This window comes from Electrophorus electricus, chromosome 8 (genome assembly GCF_041902795.1).
Source record: "Electrophorus electricus isolate QZ-2024a chromosome 8, ASM4190279v1, whole genome shotgun sequence".
In the NCBI taxonomy this organism is placed as follows: Eukaryota; Metazoa; Chordata; class Actinopteri; order Gymnotiformes; family Gymnotidae; genus Electrophorus; species Electrophorus electricus.
The window spans coordinates 33,027,501-33,054,460 of record NC_137504.1 but is presented as its reverse complement, the minus strand read 5'-3'; the positions used below and the strand labels follow the sequence as shown (position 1 = coordinate 33,054,460).

Below are 26,960 nucleotides of genomic sequence, written 5' to 3'. Positions count from 1 at the left end.
TTACTTAAATTCACTGCTTTGGAAAAGCTTTAAGTAGAAGGATTACCGTCAGTGTGTTCTTTCTGCTCACTACGATTCTTATATTTCCATTATTTCCTGAATTTTATACAATTAAATTTTGTTATTTATTTATTTTTTTACTTTATTTGTAGATAGATGGCCCAATAAAGAAATAGATTATATGTTGAATGACTTGTTACAAGGTATTCTTTTCTAGACTGTGTCTAGCATATGGTAAAATTGTGATTAGTCACCACTGACATGTCATACCAGGAACAGACTCTACAACCTGAAGAGGAGGGGGAGGAAGATGCCCGAGGTAATCCAATGTGGAATGATCACTTGTTGATCAATCTCTGTTGTGAGAATACTGATATACTGAATGGAATTATTCTACATTATTTTAAACGTGTTGAGCTTTCTGAATCAATGCACAGCAGAAGGTTTACTACTGTTAAACTATTTACCTACATACTATGGCTCAAATGCCCAAATAATGACCCACTAGCGAGATCTTACAAATAAAATAATAATAAAAAAATAACTATTTAAGTGAGAAAGAAAATGCACAGGCAAGTGAAATCAGTATCTTTCACGACCCGAATCATAGCTTGATAATTTTCTAAAATAGTCTATGGCAACAAGATTCTTTGAACCAATTTGAGTTACAAGCTGTTAATTGAATGAAAGTCTAGCTTTGACACCAGAAATGGTCAGTCAAAATGAAAATGTATTTCAGAGTCCTGAAAGTGCACAGGCAAGTCAAAATGATATCTTTTATGAACTGAATCAATGCTTAATTGCATTAAGTGAGAGCCTATTAAGTGGTGAAAGTATTCAACCATGTAATTACAATCGCAGCAGCATTCTTCATCCAGTTTTGTTAACAAGGAACAGAGTCCTACAACAAATGAAACTGATCTTGAGCAGATGGTTATCCAAGATGATAGTGGAAATGAGCGTTTGATTTTTTAGGTCAATATTCAGTAAATATTTTGTAGACAGCAACTTTGAAGATTGTGAAACAAGCTGTTCTCAGACTACATTAAGATGTTTTTGAAAACCAAAAAAAAAGCTCAGGTTATCACATCCTTTGCTAGATCGTTTACAAACATGTTGCCTGTACACCAGTACAGATAACATCTTCAAAAGTTGCAAAGGTGATTGGATGCTGACATGGGGGACTTTCTCTTGAAAAATCACAACCGAAGAGATTCAAAATCATAAGTGTTTTGTTGCTCGATTTCAGGACCCTGCCATACAGGTATTAAGAAACTGATTGTATATAACCATATAACTAAAATGTCTAATGCATTGTTTTGATGCTAGGATGCAATTATCATTTTCATGTAATACTTCCAGTTCTAGCAATAGTAGAAAATGTATCAAAACCTTACTTGACAATTGCAATGAGATGTCATCGAAAGTTCCTGATAACATTGTTTGGGGTTATATGTGTTGGCAATCTGTATGAGATGATAAAATAAATGTATGTTTTTGTTTTGGGAATACAGGAATCTGTGATGATGAACTGTTTATTAGTGCGACTAACCCAATTCTAGATGATTTGATGAACAATGCCAGTGCAAATGGGGCAGACAAAAAGTCAGATGCTCGTGGATAAGAGGTTCTGGTTTTATTGTAATCTAAATCAGTAGAAAGAACAAGCCAGGGTCAGAGCCAGAAAAATGAGATCAGGGATAAGCATAAATCATGGAGTAAATACAGTCCAAGTCAAAAACCAAAAAGTAATCCAAAAACAGGCAGAATAATTCAAAAGGGGCAGGCAAGAGACAGTAGAGAGAAACTACAAAAAACAAGGTCCTATACCCAAAAGGGCAAAACAGGAGAAAACTCAGTATACACAGTGAAACTGGAGGCAATACTTCGCAATGGTAAAAAGGAGTAGGCAGGTTTAAATGCACTGGGGAGAGAACAGGGTGATGTTAATCCGGTGATGATCTGACAAACTGATTGGCTTCTTAGGGAGCTGGAGATCGATGGGGGCACGACAAATGAATCTGATGAGATTAGATTAACACTTGTGATTTGTAAACTAGGAGAAGCCATGCACACCAAATATCCCTTATCATCCGCAGTGGTGATCCCTAAATTAAAGTGGGATCCTATAGAGAATCCGAGAGAATATTTAGATTTATGTCAGGAAAAAAGGGTTAGATCCACAGGTCACCACTCAGGAAAAAGGGGCTACATTGGGAGTGGTACCGGAGGGCAGTGTTAGAAGGGGTACCGGCGGTAGTGAGAAAGGCTATGCAAAATAACCCGGATTTGCCTGATAGCGACTCAGATGTGGGATAAACATTTAGTACAACACTTATCTTTAGCGCAAGATGAGACATCTAAAACGGAGGAGGCAGATAAGGAATTAGAGAAGCAGTTGACTAGATTGCAGCTGGCAGAGGTTAAACAGAGATTGAATAAGGAAAAAAAGAACAAGGAGCCGGCTAAGTTAACGATCACCGCGGCCCCCCAGCCGGGACCGGCGGGTGAAGAGACCCAGACTCCGCCACCGTGGGGTGGTCAGGGATACGTGTTTACGGCTCCCCAATGGAGGCCCACTGGAGGAAGAGGGGCATGCGGAGAGTATTACGGATGCGGGAGAACCTGGGGGAGCAGTGGGGGTGGACGAGGGGCTTTCCGGCAGGCTACTCAGACGGGGCAAGGGTGTTATAATTGTGGACAACCGGGGCATATGGCCAGAGATTGCGGGGGACCGGTGACCTCACCTTGCTTCAACTGTGGACAGTTATGTCATTGGGCCAGAGACTGTCAGGCACCCGGCCCCTTAGCATCTGGAAGTAGGGGTCAAGGAGGATGTGGACGAGGAACTGTTCAGGTTTCTTACCCACAGGTGGCCCCAGGAGGACAATATCCAGCAGGATACTGGGAATCCAGGGAGGGAGCCGAATGGGGCCCACAATGACGGACCCCACAGGGAGGCCCTGACAGCGTGACAACGGCAGATCCCCTGCTGTCAGTACGGGTCAATGAAGATGAGCTGCCATTTTTGGTGGACACTGGCGCAACGTGTTCAACGCTCAACACGAGACAAGTAGTCCATCTCTTATCACACAAAACTACCAGTGTGATGGGCTTCTCTGCGGTAAGTCAGACCCTGCCGATCACCAAACCATTATGCACCAAAGTGGGGACACAGACTGTGATGCACCCTTTCGTCTATTCACCGACAGTGCCTGTTAATCTGATGGGCCGTGATTTGCTCATTAGGTTGGGGGCTACAATATTATGTGGCCCGGAGGGACTTATGGTTACGTTACCAGACGGAACTAAACTTCCTTGCTCTTCAGGACTGAGAACCTCATCCCAGTATCTCATTCAGCCAGTTCAGGAACAATGGGCTGACATCTATTGGTGCCTGCTGGAACCGGAGTCCACCTGCCATACGGGAGCTCTGTCTGCATACCTCAGCTGGAAGCCTTGGATCTCCCTACTTGAAACCTACTCCCCGCCTCCTGACCCTCCTCACGTCACTTTGTATTATGACCATCTTGGGGATGACTCCTATCAGGAGGAGTTCTGTGAGAATCTTGAAGGAGAACATTGGTATGTCATTACTAAGTACATCTACGTCGCTCCTGAGGGCGTTGCCGTGGCGGTCCAGTTAACTGAGGCTCAAGAGCCTTGGTATAGGATGGGGAGTGAAGCGGTACCACATGTGTCATTGGCTCTCCATCCTAAAAATCAGGCGAAGGACCTGGGGCCTATGGTCCTCAGGGCTTCACGTGCGACCGATTGGGTCCCGACTCAGATACCCAATTTGCTTTTTTTATTCTGCCAGCTGCAAGACTTATAGGATTGAAATGGATGGGATTGACCGGACCACCTTAGAGCACAGAATTATCGCTAGATATCATGGTAGAGAACAGCTAGATCACCCTAACACTCAGGTAATGCTCAGTAATCTCCCTGATCATTCGTGGGCAGACAGTCCGACGGATGTCGGATTAATGAACTGCATTCCAATAGACTTTCAGGTCCAACAGGAGAATCCCATATGGATTCACCAGTATCCTCACAAGCAAGTGGCAGAATTAGGTATTAGAGACATGATAGAGGGGCTTTTGCAGGTGGGAGTGTTAGAACCTTCATATTCAGCATTCAGCATTCGGCATATTCACCTATTCTACCGGTAGAGAAAAAAGGGACTGGGAAGTATCGTACGGTACACGATTTACGGGCCATTAATGATATCCTCCTGACCCCGACTGTTCCAGTGCCTAACCCGTATGTGGCCCTGACGAATCTGGGACCCCAACATAAGTGGTTCACATGTATAGACTTAGCCAACGCATTCTTCTGTCTGCCTTTAGCTGAGCAATGCAGGGACATCTTCTCATTCGCGTTTCAGGGTCGTCAACTCAAATATACTCGCCTCCCTCAGGGGTTTGCGTTATCCCCAGATTTATTCAATCAGGTGCTTAAAGAGGCATTGGGTGAGTGCTCTTTACCACCGGACACCATATTTATACAGTACGTAGATGATTTGATGATCGCGGCTCCAACCGCACAGACATGCCTGATTGGGACTCAAACAGTACTCCAGAACTTAGCTGACCAGGGGTCCAAAGTAAGTAAGGACAAACTGCAGGTAGCCAGAACTCAGGTTTCCTTCTTAGGCAGGTTTATTTCCCAGAGGGGAGCCGGCATGTCCCCCGCACATCGATCGACGATATTACATCACCCTAAGCCTGAAAAGGTTAAAGACATGCTCTCTTGCCTTGGTCTCACCGGCTACAGTCGTAATTACATTCCTGACTATGTGGGCGTTACACAGCCCCTCAGACGACTGGTTACTGAACAAGGCATGCGAAATCTCACCAACCCTCTTAATTGGACAGCAGATGCCGAAAAGGCCTTCGTGGCATTGAAACAACAATTGGCTCAAGCTGCGGACCTCAGCACTGCAGACTACGCTTTACCGTTTCATCTGGATGTTTCAGAAACAGAAGCGGTTAGTAATGGGGTTCTGTTTCAGAAAAAAGGGGGGGTGAGGAAAGTGCTTATGTATGCTAGTGTGTTACTCGACCAAATGGAGAAACGGCACCCAACGTGTACTCAGCACGCAGTGGGAGTGGCAAAATTGATTCAGAAAACGGCCCATTCAGTCATGGGGCACCCATTCCATGTACTAACAACACATAGTGTTGTAGCATATGTGAACTCACAAGCATTTACACTCACTTCACTGTGACAGCAGCGACTCAGCAAAATTCTGAATCAACCACACATCACATACACACACGAAGGTGTCAATATGGCCGACCGCATGGGCAGAGGGCAACCACATGAATGTGCAGCCGAAGTGGCCAAATGTGAGAAGGTAAGGCCAGACTTAAAGGCAGAAGCAATTCCAGGTGCAAAGAAAATGTTCACAGACGGTTGTTGTTTTAAACATCCGACCCGAGGGCTTGTAGCAGGATATGCAGTAGTGGAACCAATATATGTCAGGACGGAGGAGAACAGCGGGGACTTTGCGGTTAAAAAAGCTGAAAAACTGGAGGGAACCCAGTCGGCCCAATGAGCGGAACTGGTGGCGGTTATTGAGGCTCTCTGGATGAGTGCAGGTGAGTCAGTAAACAAACGGATTCCGCATATGCCGTCGGGGCAGCCCATGTGGAATTAGGGCAGTGGATAAGGGCTGGTTTCGTCACAGCATCCAACAAACCAATTAAACATGAGAAGGAGATGAAGGAATTGGCGGAGGTGCTACTCTTACCACATCGGGTGGCAATCATTAAATGTAAAGGACATGACACCGGAGATACACTAGTGGCAAGAGGGAACCAAGCAGCAGACCAGGCAGCTAAACAAGTGACGGGATATCAGCCAACCCTTAACCTGGTCTGTGTGGAATTGGAGCTGCAGGCGACATCAGGGGAGGAGAAATTGAGAGAGCTGCAGGAAAAAGCTTCACCGCAGGAGAAGGTGGTGTGGGTGGCAAGAGGAGCCAATGGGAAAAGCGGGGTGTGGAGAGGACCGGATGGAAAACCGATCTTACCCCCAGAGACGAGAAGGGCAGCATTGGAGGAAGCCCATGGGTTGGGGCATGTTGGGGTGACCCAGATGATGAAAAATCTGGAACATTGGTGGCATCCATGCTTGAAAGACATGGCACAAGAGGTGGTAAGGAACTGTGAAATTTGCAACAGATTTAACACTAGACCGTCAATTAGACTTGAACAGGGGAGGTTTCTGCTAGAGGCAAGGCCAGGGAGAGAGATAGTGATAGACTACACGGATATGGGGGAGACGGTGCGAGGATACAGGTACATATTGATGTGCGTGGAAGCCTACACGGGGTGGCCAGAAGCATGGCCAACCAAAAAAGGAAGACGGTAATTCGGTGGTAAAATTCTTGATTAACCAGTACATACCACGACATGGGTTTCCTGAAAAAATAAGATCAGACAATGGAACACATTTTAAGAATCAGGATCTAGGAGGTAGAAATAGAATAGGGAGTGAATGGGAAATAGGTGAAAGCAATCAGTAATCAGGGGATTGTGAATGGGGCAGGTGCGATGTGAAGTCCCTAGCAGGGGTGGGCGTGTCTCCCCTGCTAGCTGGCTAGCCAACCGTGACAGAACCCCCCCCAAAGACCCCGTCAGCCTCCTGGCGCATGGCCGGCCCCATTGATGTGGCGCCGGCTTCAGAGGATGCAGCCTGTGGAAGGAGGTGATGAGGTTTTGGTCCAAGATCTGGGAAGCCAGTATCCAGCACCGCTCCTTTGGCCCGTGCCCCTCCCAGTCCACAAGGTAGTGCACCTGTGCCCTCACCTTGTACGCCAAACCCCCCTCCACCCGCATGGGGGGAGGCGGGGCACCCGAAGGATTGGACTCCTCCGAAAGAGGACCTTCTACCACCGGCTTCAGTGCCGACACATGGAAAGCCCGAGAAGCCTGGCTGTTACCAGGGAGGCCCACGTGGCTGGTGACCTCGTTAATGCGTCGTGTGACAGTGTACGGACCCTCGTACTTCGCGGCCAGCTTCCCGCGGGATCCTGCATGGCCATCTGCTGTCGAGACCCACACTTTCTGTCCAGGTTCATAGAGGGGCGTATCCCCATGCCTCCTATCCGCCTTACTCTTATAGGTGGCGAAGGCCTTCCGCAGCATTTGATGCGCCCCTTCCCACACCCGCTCACTGCACCGACACCACGCTTCCACTGCCGGTTGATCTGACGTGGGCGGATTCCACGGATAGAGTGGGGGCTGGAAACTTAGAACACACTCAAAAGGCGTTAAACCTGTCGCTTCATGACGTAGAGAATTCTGGGCATACTCGGCCCAGGGGAGGTAAGTACTCCAAGTCTTGGGTTGATCTTGACAAAAAGACCTCAGAAATATACCCAGTTCCTGGTTCACCCTTTCTACGTGCCCGTTGGCCTGAGGGTGGTAGCCAGATGTCAGGCTGACTGTGATGTTTAGTTTCCCCAGCAGTTCCTTCCACACCTTTGATGTGAACTGTGGTCCCCTGTCTGATACAATGTCCTCCGGCAGTGCAAACAATCGGAGGACCTGGTGAAAAAGCAGTTCTGTCAGTTCCCAGGCAGTGGGTAGGTCTTTCAGTGGCAGGAATCTCACCATTTTTGAGAACTTGTCCACAATTACCAAGACTACGGTGTTGCCTTCTGAAACAGGTAGGCCCGTTACAAAGTCTATAGTGAGGTGGGACCAGGGCCAAGGAGGAGTGGATAGTGGCAGTAGCTTACCTGCAGGTGGTGTGCGAAATGTCTTGCTGCGGGCACATACTGTGCAGGATGCCACATACCTGATGATCTCCTGGTTCAAGGCAGGCCACCAGTAGCGAGTGCTTAGCAGCTGTGCGGTACGAGTTGCCCCTGTGTGACCTGTCCCCACGGTGGTGTGTGCCCAAGCAATCAGGTCTCGCCGTTGACGGAGAGGCACAAAGAGACAGTCAGGTGGGCAGTGTGGATGTGGATTCGCTGCAGCTATCTTCTGGTCCAGGTCCCATCTGACTATGGCCAGAAAGCAGGTGCGGGACAGAACCGGCTCTAGACTGGTGGATTGCGCTTCTGCATGGTGCTGACACGAGAGGGCATCTGCCCTCACGTTTTTTGCACCTGGTTGGTAGGTCACGTGGAATACAAACCTTGTAAAGAAGCGTGACCACCGGGCTTGCCTTGAATTGAGCCTTTTGGCGGTCTGAAGATATTCCAGGTTTTTATGGTCTGTAATGACCAAAAAGGGGTGCCTCGCTCCCTCCAGCCAGTGCCTCCACTCCTCAAATGCCAGTTTCATAGCGAGGAGTTTGCGATCTCCCACACCATAGTTCCTTACTGCAGCACATAGCTTCTTGGAGAAGTATGCAGTGGGCTCCAATTGCCTTGCCGCTCCCTTGTGTTGGGAAAGCACTGCGCCCACTCCCACATTTGACGCATCTATCTCCACCACGAAAGGCTACCTCAGGTCAGGTTGTTGCAACACTAGAGCGGTGGAGAAGGCAGCTTTCAGCTCCATGAAGGATCTTTCTGCCTCTGGGTTCCATTTGATCCTCTTGGTGAGGCCATGCAACAGATCTGTGAGTGGTTTGGCTATCGTGCTAAAGGAGTCTGGGCTGTATAACTGGCATGAGACAGCCATACATTATCAGTGTGTATGGATGCATTAACCTCTAACTGCTCTCTGAAAACTTCATGCAAGTTTTTACCAACAATAGACAAAATAAACAGAGTGTTATTCACTTTGTAAAAAACTTGCATGAAGTTTTCAGGGAGCAGTTAGAGGTTAATGCATCCAAACACACTGATAATGTATGGCTGTCTCATGCCAGTTATACAGCCCAGATCATAACAACAGATAATTGTATTGTGTGCAGTAAAGGTAGGTCCCAGCCAATGATATGGCCTCTTCCCGTTAATTCCATTGACTGTGTTGATTGTAAAATTTGTCCATTCTGGTGTTTACTATACAAAGATAGCTCACAGTTCTTTAAAATTATGAAAAATATGGCATCCTGTCAAATGTTTATTGAACAATATAACACTATTCTGTCTTGAGCCATACGGCATCACTGATGCGATGTATGGGCCAATTCAACTGTATTTCCTGATTGTTTTCATTTTACAGGAGGATCTGGGCCAAATATGAAAAATTTCACAGATTTGTGTAAGAGGATTTGGGTTGTGAATAATGCTAGTCGAATGTTTTGGGATTCTTGTTTTTTTAATACTAGTGGTCACTTATTAGTTATACAACAATGTGTTGTACACTGTACACTTAGTACACTGAAGACTGATGGGGTGATAGTACCAGATGTTGTTTGAGTATGTGGTCATGATGAGCTGTATGTAACATTGGCAGCAGGATGGACAGATCTTTGTGCAAGAGTGATGTTAGTGGTTCCCTTTTCTGTGGTTTCTGTCCATAAGGTTGAATTAAAAGGACACAATAATCATCATATTCATAAGAGTGCACTTGCATTAGGTAGCTTTTTAAAATATACACAGATGCCATTGGGGTTCCTAGGGGAGTAGCAGATGAATTTAAGGCTAGAAATCAGATTGAAGCAGATTTTGAGTCTTCCTTGTTTTGGTGAGTTAGCATTAATAAGAATGTTGACTAGATCAGCTATATTTATTATACTTTGTCCTCTGAATTATGTAAAGCTGCTTTTTGATAATGACTGTTGTGGAAAATGCTATATAAATACATTTGACTTTCAAATAAACTTGCCTTGCCTTGATGGCTAACCTCAAGGCACATCAAGCTCAATAAATCACCCATAATATGCATACATTCAAACATGACTATTCTTAAAGTATACAGTAATGACAAATCTATGTAATGATGTAATGTTAACAATGTAGCCAGACACTTGTGGATAAAAGTTGAGGCAGGTTTATTGTCAGAAGGGCAGTCCAAAATTGTAGTTATAGACAAAGCAATGGTCAACACCAGCATCATGATCACAGTGAGAGGACAATCTACGAAACAATAGATCAAACAAAAGGAAGGTCTATGTATGGTTATGGTGCGTCAGGGGAACACCAGGACAAGAGGAGAGCAGCATGCACAGTCTGCACCCTCTCCTCTCTGTGTGTGTGTGTGTGTGTGTGTGTGTGTGTGTGTGTGTGTGTGTGCATGTGTGAGAAAGCTGATTTTGAGCAGCTAGAGATCAACCAACTTCTACCGGTTATGCTAAGATCTACAAATATACAGGAAAGATTCTACTGAGTCATGATGTTCTACTCACGGTCAAGATTTTACATGAACAAGAAGAATGTTATTTTTAAACCTGGACAGGAGATTTCAACCTGATATGCACATTGTGACAATGCTGGGTGTAAAAACATGACGACTGATCAGGGGTTGGGGCGCACCTCAGCATAGTTCTTGATGACTTGAGAAAGGCGGATGAATTTATGTCATCAGTTTTGGATTTGAAGTCCTGCCAGAGGTACTCAGGTGACAGGATCTTGGTGGGTTTGTTGTACAGGAAGTACTTGTTCAGGTGAGAGTCCTCCTGCCACGCTGCTTCAATAGAAATGGCCTTGTCCATGTCCAGCTGTATGCGGCAAGTTTTAGCGAGTTTGTGCACCTCTTCCACTAGACCACCAATCACTGCACCACCACAGTAATAATCTCCCATCCCCTGAGGAATGTAGGCCTGTGACTCAGGCCTCCTCTCATATGGGAACTCATCACGTGGTGTACTGTAATAACCAGGGTGTATCACAGCAACAATATCACCCAGAGTCTCCGCCCAAAGGGAGCAATAAAGTAGAGAAGCAAGAAAATCACTAAGACATCAAACAATGAGTAGCTAACAAGACTTAAATACACAAGGAAATCCCAGGACAAGGAGGAACACCTCTACACAATTAGAGATGGAGAACGGAACATATAACAATCACTAAAATCAAAAACAAAATCATACGGATGTCATTACCATGGCGATGGTAGTGCTAGAGGGGGAAATGTGACAACAGAATCACACTTATTGAAACACTGGATAAAGAATTCAGTAAAACCTAGTGGCCATCTACCTCCAAAGCTACGAAGCTACTTATAAAATTATATCGTCTAATACTGCATAATGTAGCCATAAAATGACTAGTGATTAGGTTAATAGTTACATAATCTAAAACTGAATTTAGTTATTGTTTCTGTAAATCTATAGGTTATAACTTCCATGTAAAATAGAGAATATTATTGATACTTGTTTGGCATTTTGGTAGTGATCTATTGCTAATGGTAGCTAGCTGTTTTGCATGCTAATACACGGTAATGCTGGTGATGTAATGGTAATAAGCTGTTTTATTCTAGGAATCAATTCTAATTGCGAGATGGCATTGGCAGGATAAATATTTTGCTTCCATTTGCAGAGTGAAAGACGAGTTTGACTACCTGGTAACATCACAGAGGTTAGAAACTTTATTGCCAAAGCTTTTTTAACATTGCACTTTTCTTGCAATAATGTTCATCATCTTTAATCTGATTTCAGTAACATTTTTAATCTATATAGCAAAAATAAATTCTGGTTTTTAAAAATATACATAAATGTAAAATTACAATCCTGGCAGCAATCAGACATTTTTCAACATTCAAAATTATACATTTTTCAGCATTTAAAATTAGACATTTTTTAACATTTAAAATGAGAAATTTTTCAATATTTTCAATTATACATTTTTTTTTTACTATGCTCATGGCCATATTCCAGCTAAAGCTAGACTCTCCAAATGTCATGCCAACACTTTTTTGTCATTAAAGGTAAAACGATCTCCTATTCATCTTTTTTAAAAAGCTGAACTATGCAAACACACCTTCACAAAATAATTTGTACACACTAAAGAGACATAAGCATGAAATTACTTATATTTTTAGTTAAAAAAAAGTCAATTCCTAATGTGGACATTTTGAAATAACAACTTAGAATACAGCAATAAATCTGGCAAATACCTCACAAATCAACTTAAAAATTCGAAAAGCATGTGATTCCATTATCAAGCTAACAATCAATAGTATTGTCAATTCCTCATGTCTAAGTAGTCAATTATTTACTAAGTAACAGTTGATGCATAATGAGCAGTTAACTCACATAATAGTTAGCTGCCAATAGTTAACATATATATAATGTTTGATTAATGAGTTATTAATATGTAACTGATGATTAATTTGGGATCCCTACTCAAAAGTATAGATCTTGATGACTTGAGAGAAGCGGCTGATTTTTATGTCATCAGTTTTGGATTTGAAGTCCTGCCAGAGGTACTCAGGTGACAGGATCTTGGTTGGTTTGTTGTAGAGGAAGTACTTGTTCAGGTGAGACTCCTCCTGCCACGCTGCTTCAATAGAATTGGCCTTGTCCACGTCCAGCTGTATGCGGCAAGTTTTAACGAGTTTGTGCACCTCTTCCACTCGACCACCAATCACCGCACCACCATAATAATAATCTCCCATCCCCTGAGGAATGTAGGCCTGTGACTCAGGCCTCCTCTCATATGGGAACTCATCGTATGGTGTACTGTAATAACCAGGGTGTATCACAGCAACAATATCACCCAGAGTCTCCGCCCCCCAGTGACCAGAGAATACGGTATCCACGTCGAGGTTGAAGATGTAGTCGACCTCATTGTTCAATTGGGTCTCAGTGAGTTTCTCGAGCTTCTCCATCTTGAGTAATGTGAGCTCTTGCCAGCCGTTTGAGCTTGGAAGTTTCAGTGTAGTCAAACTACGGTTGGCACCCAGTGTTACCATAGGAACTGCCTCTAGCTTGTCTGTAAAGATGTAATAATGTACACGGTAACCCTGCAGGTAGTGCTTCTCTGCTGATTCCAGGAATCCCTTCAGGAACTGCACATGTCTGAGGAATTGGGGGAACAAGTTGCCATTAATTATGTTAATAAGAGTTGCAGTCCTCTAACAGTTTCTGTGTTTTTTCAACAGCAGGTTTTAGTCAATGATAACTTGATAATCAAACTATAGACCACATTCATTTGCATTTTTCTCGAGTGTGACAAGGGTTAAAATAGTAACAACCAGCTTATTTGTCATCTTGTCCAGAGATGATCATTTCCTTAAAAATGTAATATCATAGTTACACACCATCAGCAACAACCATATTATTTGGGTTTGTCAATTTTTTATGATAATAAGTTTCAGTCCCCAGACAGGTTGTGCTTTTTCAGCAACTGGTTTTAGTCTGAACTTTGTAAACAAATTCTAGATTATAAAAACATAAACAATAGTACTACATAAAATAAAAATTATTATTTATTATTATGTTTTTAGCATGTTGTTGAACAAGTGTTAATGCAATAACCACAAACGTATTTTAACATGTTGATCTGAGAAGATGATGTTCACCAAAATGGATTCAATGGGATTTTAAAGTTAGTTGCACACTGTTACACACCAATAAAAAAAAGGCCCTTAAACACCACCATCCTGTGATAAGTACATACTTCCCCATTGCAAACACAGTGGTTGCCACGGTGATGTTCTGCATTTTGTAGATGGCATCAATCAGAGTTGTGTCAAATGTGCCCTCCCACACCACTGGAGCAAGCCATGGGGTCACCGTGATGACATCTTTCCTTCTGTTGCACACACACACACACACACACACACACACACACACACACACACACACACACACATGCACACACTTATAAGCAAGTACACATACATGCACATACACACACATACACACACACACACACACACCATTTCCATATGTACTTACCCATTTATCACACTGGGCTGCTTGTAGATAATCCTATTAAAACACACAAAAGTCATTGAACTATAAAAAAAAAAAAACTACAGAGATAAATGATTCAGTTTGAATGATTGCCAATTAACTAAAAATGACTAAATTAAAAGCAGATAAATAGTAATTAGTTAGCAGTCAGTGTGCTTGTGTTTATGTGTGGCTATGTACCTTTGAGAAGTGTGTGTGTGTGTGTGTGTGTGTGTGCCTGAGTAGTATGTGTGTGTGTGTGTGTGTGTGTGTGTGTGTGTGTGTGTGTGTGCCTGAGTAGTATATGTGTGTGTGTGTGTGCCTGAGTAGTATATATGTGTGTGTGTGTGTGTGCCTGAGTAGTATATATGTGTGTGTGTGTGTGTGCCTGAGTAGTATATGTGTGTGTGTGCCTGAGTAGTATATGTGTGTGTGTGTGTGTGTGTGTGTGTGTGTGTGTGTGTGTGTGTGTGTGTGTGTGCCTGAGTAGTATATGTGCGTGTGTGTGTGTGTGTGTGTGTGTGTGTGTGTGTCTTGCTGTATACCCTTGAGGAGAGAGCAAGTCCTTGTTTTTGTTTTGTACGTTTCCCCTGAAAAAAACAAAACAAGAATCCAGGAATGCTGACAATCAACATAAGACAATGAAGTTAATAAGTTAATAGAATATGCCAATTTCAGAGCTGAAATTGTATATATTTTTTATTGCTGTAAGCATATATTATATAAGCAGTCATTATATACCAATAATCCTATGGCTTTTCTTCTTTAGGGCCATTGGTGCGATACCATACGCAACCATAACAAGGGAGCCACTCTTGTTCCTGGTGAATGCAAACTGCTGTGTAAATATAAGGGGACTCACATTTTCATAGTCCAGTAGCATATGGGTTTCTCTGTCTGTATATCCACTCTGTAAAACTCAAAAAACATGTAAGTTATCTAGTATAGAGAAGTGCATAGTGACAAGAGCATTCATGTGTATGAACAGGTCGAAAAATACACAGGTCAAAAACAATGTGCCAAATATGTGTGTGTATGTAAAACAATTCACCTAAACCAGGCTGAAGTGTAACCAAAATAAATGCACCTGAAAGGCAAAATGATAAAATCAGTAACTAAACTCTGACCATTAAGTGTCTTGTGTATAAGTATCACATACCCATGAATACGTTGCATTCATCAGTTTACTTTAAATGAACGTGTGTGTTACTTCATAACCTTTACATGTTTTGTTGGCCTGTATCAGTTGCTGACAACAAAGGGCAAAGTAGTGAAACTAAACAAATATTTTAATATCACACAATAACATCACATCATTCAGTCCACTACATGCTGTCTATTTAAGTGTTCTTATTTCTGCTGAAATCCCAAATCTTTGTTTATTTGTGTAAATCATTAATTAGGCCTAGTTGAAAAATCCAAAAGCACCAAGCATTAGGCTAATCAGTGGTAAAAGGATGACTTTATTTTAAGCATGTCAGATTGTCTCCCAGTGGCTGTTTTGCTGTTTGATGTCCTCTGCCAGACTTTGGAGGGAGTCTGTATTCAGTATTAAGCTGATTCACTGTCCATGATGACGTCTTGCTTATTGGTCTGTTTACCTTTGTAGAACGTATTTGTTGTTTTAACGTAGAAAAGGTGTCTGATCTGCTATACTATTCTGAATTCATGACAAAAGGAAGTGATGGATGGCTAACAGGAAGTGATGTGAGACTGGCAGGAGAGCATACTTCGCAGTGACAAAGTTTAAAGACTTGAATTTTAAGGAAACTGTCATCCACTTGTACAACATTAGCGATTTTATAGACAAACTCTACAAGACATTGTGCTTGGACATGCCCAACCAAACCAAAATACCTGAAATGCCACTGGGACACCTAGCAAAAAATGCCACCGCAAATCACCTGATGAACACCGAAGAGTTTTCAACTGACAAAACCAACCAATAGATCAGGTACATCACCGTCTCTCTCAACAATTGTTCAGCTCTTAACAGTGAAACAGCAGATGCTCAGTAGAGCCACAGTAAATAATGAGCAAATCCAGAATCATAGCCCATAAAATGGTCTGAGAAAAAAAAAACAGTATACATAACTTACTCAAGAACAGAAAGGCAAAGGCTAAACACACAAAAATAAAAGTTCCAGCTCGTATCTCGGCTTAAGACAAGGTGATCTTTTAGTGGACCTTTTTGCTTTAGGTTTGGCTTCATCAGTACAGTATGTGTGGAGAAAGTCTTGCTGTTTAATATTTTTTGTTAATACAGAGACTAATCCTACATTTAGCTCTCATGAGCATTAATGTGTTGAATACTAAATACTTTCCCATCCAACCTGGTTCCAGGAGGAAATGATTCTCAGAATATGTTAAGGAAACAGAATAAAAAACCCATCTCTCCTGTTTACTGTTAGATGAGATGCAAATTCCAGTTAGTCAGAGCATTCATACATGCATGTTATAGGCTTATTCTTCATGCTTCATACAATAAACTACATAAATAGCCATTTCTTTTTTCATCAAGTGGAAAACAATCAATAATAATTTTTTTTTGATAGCTCACTGTCTGTAGTTAAAATCAGATTTTAATGAAATGTGTTTGAAAATGTATTTAGTTTGTTTTTAACTTTTAAACATGTAGTCCTTTACTTGCCTTCATCCTAGGTAGCTATAAAATGAAAAGCAACCACCAGAAGATTCTCTCACTTTACTGCACCATTAACACTTTTCTTTTAACACACTGTGAGCAGCAAGCTTTTGCTAATTTTACATATAGACATTCTATTAAAATAGACAACCAGGGTAACGTCTACAGAACACATCTAGAACTTCTAGAGAATCCATCTAGAATACATTTAAGCTCACTTTGAATAGGCACATGTGAATCAGGTGTTCTTTGCTGTCATTCGTCACTACTTTCAGCTTCTGGACTATAGATTTGGAATTTTTTATTTGCTTTTTTACATTAAATGACCATGAATCAACATGAAAAGTGATATTCACTAGTTTTGATTTATAATATGGCATGTTAATTAATGTTAATATTTACATTTTTTAAGGCAAAATCTTCACAGTATAATACAATATATTTTACACGTATTGTTCTGACGCAATGCTTTGTTTGCCTTCCTTTGCCATTTTTACTTAGTAACTTAGTAAGCACTTTAAACTAGAATCTTTAATTTGTATCTTTTATCATCTGATTCTGTACCAGCCAAATTTGTTCAGTAAGAAATATATTGTATCAATGTTGTGTGTATGTTCTTCAGCCTGCATTAAATAAAGGAACTACTCCTTAAACATAAATCTCAAGTCTAATTTAAATAAGTAAAAAAAACCCTCACCAACAGTGGATACATTTTTAGTTGTTTATTGTTCATGCTTGAAATAAGATTTCCAGAAGATGTATTTCATCATATTGAACACTTATCGATGTCAAAAGGGATAATGCCTCTAATAAAATGATTAAATATGTTTCATCTGACAGAATAAAATGTTGAATTTTATCTCCAAATGAAACTGAAGCATTCTCATCTTTACCTATGTGTCATGAATATGTATTCTATCTGATTGAATGTGTCAATATAGCCATCAGCTCTATTGTTTGATACAGTCACCATTATTCCAGTAGTGTCAGTAAAAGGTAATTACATACCCAACCAGCAGCAATCCTACCAATGACAGGACAAACAAATGGGAGTTCTGTAGCAAGCGCATGGTGATGATTTTCCTCTGTGCAAAGCATAAAGAACAATGAAAATGAGAGACAGGAGTTATCCCATCATAATCAGAATAACATCATGGTGCAGGGGTGTGCAGAACTCCTCTTTGAAAATACCAATCTGTATTAGGCAAACAATATATTTACTCCAAAGAACTCCACTATGCTACTTTATCTAATTATAGATGACCAACTGAAATACAATGCATGGAATTACTAGATACAGAACCATTTTCAAATGAATAAGTTTTGAATGACAGTTGTCCACCCCCACATTTTGGACGGTCCCATATTGAACAGGCTCTTACTCAGCCTGTTGAAGGTTGTGGTAGTATGTATTTAAAGAGACAGTAACCAAATGAACTAGACTAACTTTAGTTATGACTATGAGTATGCCTAGATAATATTATTATTTGTATTTATTTATTTAGTTTGCATATGTCATGCCCACAAAGTGTGGTCACATTTATGTTCACATGTTTCTTTTATTTGCATTATTTAGTTACATATTTTTTTAAATTTCAAACTGTTATTTGAATCTGTTTCTTTAATTTTATTATTCTGCTACATTTTAAAATTTATTTCAATCTGCCATTTGAATCTGTTTGCCAGCGCACTTTACTCCTAAGATCTCCAATAGAATCCAAGTATACATACTGTTTGCTGGTGCTACCAGTAAGTGGCAGGGCAACTCTGGCTGTACCAAGCATCTGTACAATAATTTTAAATATGAAAAAGTATGGAAGCCCCCAAGGACTCGTCTTCTTTACCTTTAATTAACATGTGGAACATACTTGATACAGTTTTCAATGAATTTATATTTTTTAAGATATATTGCTTTCGCTCTGTTTTGAAACAAATTAAGTCTTTAAAAGATCTATTGAGGTTTGTGATTTTAAATTTTGGATGTCAAATTGGATGTCAGGTAGTGCTTCTCTGCTGATTCTGGGAATCCCTTCAGGAACTGCATATATATGAGGAATTGGGGGAACAAGTTGTCATTAATTATGTTAATAAGAGTTGCAGTCATCTTAGTCAATGATAACTTGATAACCAAACTATAGACCACATTAATTTGCATTTTTGTCGAGTGTGACAAGGGTTAATATAGTAACAACCAGCTTATTTGTCATTTTGTCCAGAGATGATCATTTCCTTAAAAAGTTAATATCATAGTTACACACCATCAGCCTGTGATAAGTACATATTTCCCCAGTGCAAACACAATATATAGTTAGTAAGAACCAGCTTATTTGTCATCATTTGTCAAAATGGAGTTGTCAATTTTTTATGATAATAAGTTTCAGTCCCCAGACAGTTTGTGCTTTTTCAGCAACTGGTTTTAGTCTGAACTTTGTAAACAAATTCTAGATTATAAAAACATAAACAATAGTACTATATAAAATAAAAATTATTATTTATTAACACACACACACACACACACACACACTCACACACACACACACACACACACACACACACACACACACACACACACACAAACACACACACACACACACAGACAGAGAGAGGGAGAGAGAGAGATTTATTAGGGGCAAATCCAACATCAGAGTCGTTGTAGTAGTCCAAGGTCATATTACTAATATGGAGAGCACGGGGATACATTATAAGCAAACAAAAACACACGAAAGCAAACGAGAAACAGGCTATAACAGATACGAGGAAAAACTGGACATTTTGAAATAACAACTTAGAATACAACAATAAATCTGGCAAATACCTCACAAATCAACTTAAAAATTCGAAAAGCATGTGATTCCATTATCAAGCTAACAATTAATAGTATAGTCAATTCCTCATGTCTAAGTAGTCAATTATTTACTAAGTAACAGTTGATGGATAATGAGCAGTTAACTCACATAATAGTTAGCTGCCAGTAGTTAACATATATATAATGTTTGATTAATGAGTTATTAATATGTAACTGATGATTAATTTGGGATCCCTGCTCAAAAGTATAGATCTTGATGACTTGAGAGAAGCGGCTGATTTTTATTTCATGAGTTTTGGATTTGAAGTCCTGCCAGAGGTACTCAGGTGACAGGATCTTGGTGGGTTTGTTGTGCAGGAAGTACTTGTTCAGGTGAGACTCCTCCTGCCACGCTGCTTCAATAGAATTGGCCTTGTCCATGTCCAGCTGCATGCGGCAAGTTTTAGCGAGTTTGTGCACCTCTTCCACTAGACCACCAATCACCGCACCACCATAGTAATAATCTCCCATCCCCTGAGGAATGTAGGCCTGTGACTCAGGCCTCCTCTCATATGGGAACTCATCACGTGGTGTACTGTAATAACCAGGGTGTATCACAGCAACAATATCACCCAGAGTCTCCGCCCCCCAGTGACCATAGAATTTGGTATCCACATCGAGGCTGAAGATGTAGTCGACTTCATTGATCATTTGGGTGTCAATGAGTTTCTCGAGTTTCTCCATCCTGCGTAGAGTGATCTCTTGCCAGCGGTTTGAGCTTGGAAGTTTCAGTGTAGTCAAACTACGGTTGGCACCCAGTGTTACCATAGGAACTGCCTCTGGCTGGTCCGTAAAGATGTAATAATGCACCCGGTAACCCTGCATGTAGTGCTTCTCTGCTGACTCTAGGAAGTCCTTTAGGAACTGCACATATCTGAATTAGGAATTGGGAATTCGGATTGGGGAAAAGAGTTGTCAATAATTATGCAAATAAGAGTTTCAGTCCATGTACAGTTTTCTGTCTGTTCTGCCACTGATTTTACTCACTGAAAGCTTACTGCAGACTTATAGTTAACCTAATAGTTTGCCTTTTTCTTGAGTATGACAAAGGTTTATTCAATAACTACCAGCTTATTTGGTCAGCTTAGTTGGCGTGAGAAGACGATTTTCTCAAACATTTAATATTATAGTTACACTCCACTGTTCACCAGTAAATGTTCTTAAACACCAGCATACTGTGATAAGTACATACTTCCCCAGAGCAAACACAGTGGTTGCCACAGTGATGTTCTGCATTTTGTAGAAGGAGTCAATCAGACTTGTGTCAAATGTTTCCTCCCACACCACTGGGGCTAGCCATGGGGTCACCGTCATGACATCTTTCCTTCTGTTGCACAAACATATGTTTGAATACACATATAAATAAATACATATGCATATACACGCACACACAGACACACATACTTACTACATCCATATCTACGTTCCCATTTAGAACACTAGGCTGCTTGTAAAAAATCCTAAAACATATAAAAGAAAATTACATAAATGCCAATTAACTACAAATTAAGTAAACAAATTAAAACTAGATCAATAGTAACTAGATTTGTATTTCCTGAAGGAAATATACAATGCTTGCAACAAGCTGAAAGTAGGTGGTTGCTACATCATTGCTAGTCATTGCTAAGGTATTCTAGTTTGTTGCTATGCTTGTTTAAAGCAGTTGCTAAATGGCTGCTACAGTGGTACAAAACGCAATTTGAATTAAGTGGTTGGATCTGTATTAATTCCAAAAAAGTGGAGAATAAGTATAAGAACTATGAGGTATAACTATACAATGCTTTTTAAGTATTGTAACTAATCAGCAGTGAGTGTGAGTGAGTGTGTGTGTGTGTGTGTGTGTGTGTGTGTGTGTGTGTGTGTGTGTGTGTGTGTGTGTGTGTGTGAAGTTGTACATACGCCTGAGGGAGGAGTACATTCCTGGTTTTGTGCTGTTCTTTTTCCCTTGTGAAGTAAAAAACAATTACAAACCCAGAAAAGCTGATGAACCAACATGAAATATTGATGTTATTTTAAAATGACTGTTATGACTCTTTATTTATAACAGTAATAAAGACCATTGTTGTGACACCATAGTAAATCAGAACAAAAAAAACCAGAATTTGGAACGTGTTGTCCTGGTGAAATGTGTGAATGTAAAACTCTGTAAATGTAACAGTACTCACTTCGCACTCAAGTACAATTTGAGTTCCTCTAGTTCTACATTCACACTATAAGACATAAAGCATATATATTAGTGCTCGTACAGATTGTGTGTGTTTGTGCACGCATGTGTGTATGTGTGTGCGTGTGTATGTGTATGTGTGTGTGTGTGTGTGTGTGTGTGTGTGTGTGTAACAATTCACCTAAGCCAGGAGGAAGTGTAGCCCAGGTAAATGCACCTGATGAGAGAGAGGATACAGTCAGTAGCTGAACTGTGACCATTAACAGCATTGTGCATAAATTTCAGATACGTACACCAAAGTTGCACACTGTGAATTGGACAACAAATTAACTTGACATGGGTGTGTCGGCAGTAAACCAACTACAATGGGTGATTCCTGCCTTACTCAGATGACCTTCAGTAAACTGCAGAATTAATCACTGTGTAGTTGCATTAGTAAATACAAGTATTTATTAGTGAACCAGTACAAGAAATGCCAAATAGTGTGAATTTCTGTTCCTACTGAGATTAATCCCATACTGTCCTACACAGACTAATCCCACACAGTGCTTTAATTGTATTCGTACAGCATATTTACTCAGTAACAACAGTAGGACATTTAAACCTCAAGCTTTTGTTTTTCAAAATTTTTTTTCTGTAATAGTCTCAGAAAATGTACACATTTTTAGTTGCTCATTATTCATGGTTGAATATCTCTCTCTCTCTCTCTCTCTCTCTCTCTCTCTCTCTCTCTCTCTCTCTATATATATATATATATATATATATATATATATATATATATATATATATATATAATTTTGATCAGAGGAGGCAGGGCCTCTAAAATAATTACAGATCATTTAATCTAACATTAAAAAGTTTAATATTATCACCAACTGAAACAACAAAAACATTTCATTATGTGTCCTGAATCTGCATTCAGTTGGAGTAATTGTGAATGTATCAGAATAGTCAAAATTTCTATTGATTGTTAATCACCATCAATCCAGTAATGTCAGTAAAACATATTTACATACCCAACCAGCAGCACTCCTACCAGTGACAGTAAAAACAGGTGACAGTTCTGTAGTAATCGCATGGTCATATTTATTATCTGTCTTAGCTGGACGCCACTAGAGAAGTGGCAGGCAGGAGCTGTAGATAATCCCAAACCATCATAGCCATCAGAATGAAACCATCTTGGAAGGGTGTGCAGATCTCTTTTAAAATCATGTATGCTTAATGGTCAAAAAATTTATTTGCTACATACAGCTCAACTGAACTTAAAAAAAAAAAATTATTTAAAGATGTATTACTAGTTGAAGGACATCACATGGAATTATTAGATGTAGAATAATTTTAATCAACAACTGGCCACCCCTACATTCTGGACTTTCTTGAAACCCCGCTCTCAACCATTAGGGAGGGTAAATGTGTTTAAAGAAACAGCAACCCAATTAACAAGTGTAACTCCAGACTACAGATTAAACAAATTGATGAGTATGATTACAGATTATTAGTTTATTATTAATTTACAGTTTATTATTGTTGTTGATCATTGATTGATTGTTTGGTTAGTTATTTTATCATGTGATGATATTCTACACATTAGGATATTCCCATTCTCATGTAATGATATTCTTTACAGTGAAGTATAATCTTCATTCACCTCTCACTTAAAACATATTGATGTTTACCTCTGATGGAAGAAAATTCTCATCCAGTTTTAATATTACATTGGTTGTTGTATTATGCAGTTTCAGGGAACTGATTGGACTAAATAATTTGAGATGTCATTACTTTATCTTGAGCTTTTTGAATTTCTCTGTGAAGTTGTTTAGACTTCCTTATGTGTACCCAGTGCTGTCAGGATACGCTCTGCCCTCCCATGACCCTGAACTGGATTAAACGGTTTACAAGACAAATAATAAAAAAATGTAAAGGGTATTTGAAATGTGTGCATTTGCATGCGTATGTTGTATGCGCATACCTGCAGATGTGAACGTGATTAATGATTTGGAATGATTTATTAATTTTTTTCCCTATTTTAATTTTCAAGTTATATCTGAACATGATTACCAAAAATGCATGTTAATTATGGTGTAAATAGGCCCTTTGAAATATGTTGTTAGTGCTTTGTTTGTGAATGTGTCATGAATGACTGTGGTTACTGTTAACTGTTTATTGTTACTGTGACGGAGTTAATTCCAGACATTTTCACAAATTAATTTGTCATGAGCATTGCTGTGTATTAGATTCAGGCATTGAAAGACAATTGTCTGAACGTCATGAATGTAAGTCAGCTGAAAGGTACTGGCGTTTCAATGGTTGCTGCCATCAGATACAACACAGGCACTTCAGAGGCCTCTCCCCACCACACCCCAGAGAACTTGCCTTGCAAGGTGGTCAGCATTTAAGCAGACTACCATTAACCATTCACAGCTGTGAGCATTCTGAATAACCTGCTGGTTCAGCTGCCTCTCTCCACCTCACAGACCACAGAAATAAGCAGTGGATGCTTGGGCTACAGAACCCATGTGTTCACCTCAGAGAACTGATGAGCACTACGCAAAACTTCAGTTGACACTCTGAAAACATGCTGGTTATATATGTTAGATATGTAGATAAATATGGAAGTAACATGCAACACAAGGGCAAGAGCCATTATGTGAAGTCTCATATTTCTTTCAGAATAATTCTTTAAATATATACTTTTAAATAGTATGTGTGTATATATATATATATATATATCCTGTGAAATAAATATATTATAAATATATATTATAAATATGTCCAAAATGACATGAAAAGCCAGATTCCACAACAGTAACAGTTCTGTTTAGGCATGAATGCACAGCAAAAAGCAGAGACGTTTACACACCAAAGACAGTGTAACACCACAAGTCCAACCTTTCTGACATATTCCCTTTAAACTACAGACAGTGTTGAGACTAAAGAACTGGTTGAGCTAGACCTTTTCCATTCGAGATGCAACTCTGTGTGTGAACCCAGTCGTGACAGTGCCTAAGGACACTGGACCCATATCCAGTTCCTCCAGTTGAATTGTTGCAGTAGATGAATGGTTCTGTGATCTTCAATAGATTAAAACCTCAAGTGGGGGTATCACCCATCTGGAGGCGACCCCAGAAACCAGAGGTATCACGCAACGGTGCTGACAGGTACAAGATGCTGATTTTCAGATCGTTCATGACCAGAGGCTGCATGCTGCTGTCGACCCTAAATCCCCAATCAGCTAGTTTTAAAGTAAACTTTCAAATAGAAAATAAAGATGCAGAGTTAAGAATTATTAGAAGAGAATAGCTGGTCCGTCCTTTATTGCAGGTTAACATTAACAAGCATTATTGGGCACCCTCCAGAGAATGTCTAACAATCACACAAAGTACCCACATTTTGATACATTTGTCATAAGTGATTATGTAATTACCCCACCTTCTTTTACATATTAGTGTTTACATTCGCTACCATTACATCCAACCCATAAATTAGTCAATATAGGCAAAATTATGTATTCACCCACACCAGTTAGAACCCGTTAACACCACATTCCTAGAGAAGACTTCTCTTGACCCCATCCTAAAGATGAATGTTTTTATATACGGTCCTGAGCCTGGTGGAAAGATAATGCATCTTACAATGAGGTCTGCTGAAGCCTACCCAGGATCCTTTGCACAAGCATGCAGAGGTCTACAGAGGCCTCCAGCCTGTACACAAATCATTCTGAAAGGACTTAGAATCACTATACTGACTGTTATTTTTTTTATATATATATATATATATATATATATATATATATATATATATATATATATATATATATATATATATATATATATATATATATACTATTATTAATATGTCTAATTCAATGTTTCAACCTCTTTCCCCAGTTTACACTATTTTTATTACCTCACTTTCTTCAATAGGCTTTACAGCTGTGAACTCACTCAGAATGGAGAAAAACGTCAGTTCACTGTGGACAAGTTAGTGTTCATGGGCATTCTGCTTTCCTGGAAAAGTGTTGGCCCTACATCTGAAAGAGTCCATAAGCTGCTAAATGTGTCCATCAGAATACCTGTTCCAGCATTATGCCTGACCATATGGCAAAACGTGCCTGCTGCATTGTGTTCTCGCAAATGTTCATGTCATGCCTATGACCAGCTGTGAGGTCAGCAAGGTCCAGACCTTGGTCATTTTAGAGCTAAAATATAAGATACAAAAACTGGATTTAAAAATCAGCAAAAATGACAACTTCTCTGATGAGACGAGTGCAAGCTTAACCTGGTTGAGACATTTGTTACTGAGTGTGTGCTGCACGTGAGAGAACGTGAGTGAAGTCCCTTGCATCATCACCACTTCCACTCACAGCAGCTGTAGATTACACACATTGGCAGCAGCACTGCAACAGGACGCTTGTGTGTAGCACGTAAACCTTGAAAACATGGTGAAATTGTTGAAATTTTTCTTCTTCTTCTTCTTCTTTTTCTTGGCTAAAACACAATGTACAGCAAAGACCATAAAGTCCAGAAACACTAAACTTGGTAACAAGGTACAGCGGGTGTGAAATAACATCAAGCAGAACGTCAAACTTTGCATGGGAGGGAGACGCGATTGTTGCAATGGAGTTTCTTTATTCTCCATCACAAAATTAAGTAGCTCAGTGTCGACTGTGCAAAAGCAAATAACAGAATGCAGAAGCCAATGCGCTGGCAGTACTGTCTCAGTGTGACAAAATGGGAACACTAGTCTTGGAGCTGTGCCCAGCAAGCGTAGATAAGCGTCTCTAGGCTTTAAAGAGGGAGTAAGGCACAGGTGAAGGTGATAAATAAAATGAGGATTATGAATGAGGTAAGCGGGGCTGTCATGCTCCCCAGGCAGAACTCAACTCCCAGCATTCACCTGTTGCTTGCTCTCCTGTCACTCAGTCTGGTTACGTCAACCATCACACCCTCATCAGATCTGCATCCCCGGATAACTGGTTGTTCTCACCTGTTTCTCATTACTTCTGTAAATGTATACCTATCCATTTTCCTGTGTTCTTTGCATACCGAGCATTATCTCTCTCTGTCTTTTCCGGTTTATGACTTGTTCTGTTTTTGATCAACTTTACACTACTTCATAACGTTACACTACTTCATAACTTCATAAGGCTTGAAGTTAATTTGAAGCTTGACGTCTATTGTAACATGCTGACATGCTGTCATCTCCAAGCGCATAACAACCACAAGAAAAATCTCTTGACATGAATCAGTCAGTGGAATATAGGTCAGTGCTGATAAATGTAGTCACATTTAAATGTTCCCCTTTTAATCACTTAATCCATTGAAAATGTAACTTTACACATTTGTCCACCATATCAAGTTGAATCCCTCAACTAAGTCTGCAGGGTACGAATCAATATGATTTAGGGTAACAGTGGAATTTAATGACATGTTATTACATTGGGCTTAATCTTTTTTGTGACAGTGAAACACAAATACTAGAGCAGCAGCAGTAGCAGTCTAAAACTTTTAACACCTTCAAATGTCTATAAATGTGTTGCAAAGTGAAGGACTGCATGC

General features: G+C 40.3%; 2 protein-coding genes, 1 long non-coding RNA gene and 1 pseudogene across 3 annotated transcripts in view; 1 reads left to right on the top strand and 3 right to left on the bottom strand.

Moving 5' to 3' along the window:
- The first annotated feature begins 261 nt into the window (after window positions 1–261).
- LOC118241518 (uncharacterized) lies at window positions 262–6,381 on the top strand (annotated as a pseudogene).
- A 5,034-nt stretch (window positions 6,382–11,415) lies between these two features.
- On the bottom strand, window positions 11,416–14,319 carry LOC118241519 (globoside alpha-1,3-N-acetylgalactosaminyltransferase 1-like). The gene is made up of 4 exons (XM_035526840.2): window positions 14,295–14,319; window positions 13,753–13,785; window positions 13,472–13,606; window positions 11,416–12,870 (listed from the first exon to the last, which is right to left on the bottom strand). The coding sequence occupies exons 3-4, from the start codon at window positions 13,513–13,515 to the stop codon at window positions 12,192–12,194; spliced, it is 723 nt and encodes a 240-aa protein (XP_035382733.2). The 5' UTR covers window positions 13,516–13,606; window positions 13,753–13,785; window positions 14,295–14,319; the 3' UTR covers window positions 11,416–12,191.
- Window positions 14,320–19,163: 4,844 nt separating this feature from the next.
- LOC118241520 (globoside alpha-1,3-N-acetylgalactosaminyltransferase 1-like) lies at window positions 19,164–20,558 on the bottom strand. The gene is made up of 2 exons (XM_081719946.1): window positions 20,431–20,558; window positions 19,164–20,112 (listed from the first exon to the last, which is right to left on the bottom strand). The coding sequence occupies exons 1-2, from the start codon at window positions 20,550–20,552 to the stop codon at window positions 19,344–19,346; spliced, it is 891 nt and encodes a 296-aa protein (XP_081576072.1). The 5' UTR covers window positions 20,553–20,558; the 3' UTR covers window positions 19,164–19,343.
- A 578-nt stretch (window positions 20,559–21,136) lies between these two features.
- Window positions 21,137–26,960, bottom strand: part of LOC145643315 (uncharacterized) — a 12,670-nt gene continuing 6,846 nt past the window's right edge. The window contains exons 2-4 of the long non-coding RNA XR_014125053.1: window positions 21,584–21,619; window positions 21,404–21,448; window positions 21,137–21,182 (exon numbers count right to left, since the gene is read on the bottom strand). This is a non-coding gene — a long non-coding RNA (uncharacterized LOC145643315). The remainder of the gene's footprint in view (window positions 21,183–21,403; window positions 21,449–21,583; window positions 21,620–26,960) is intronic.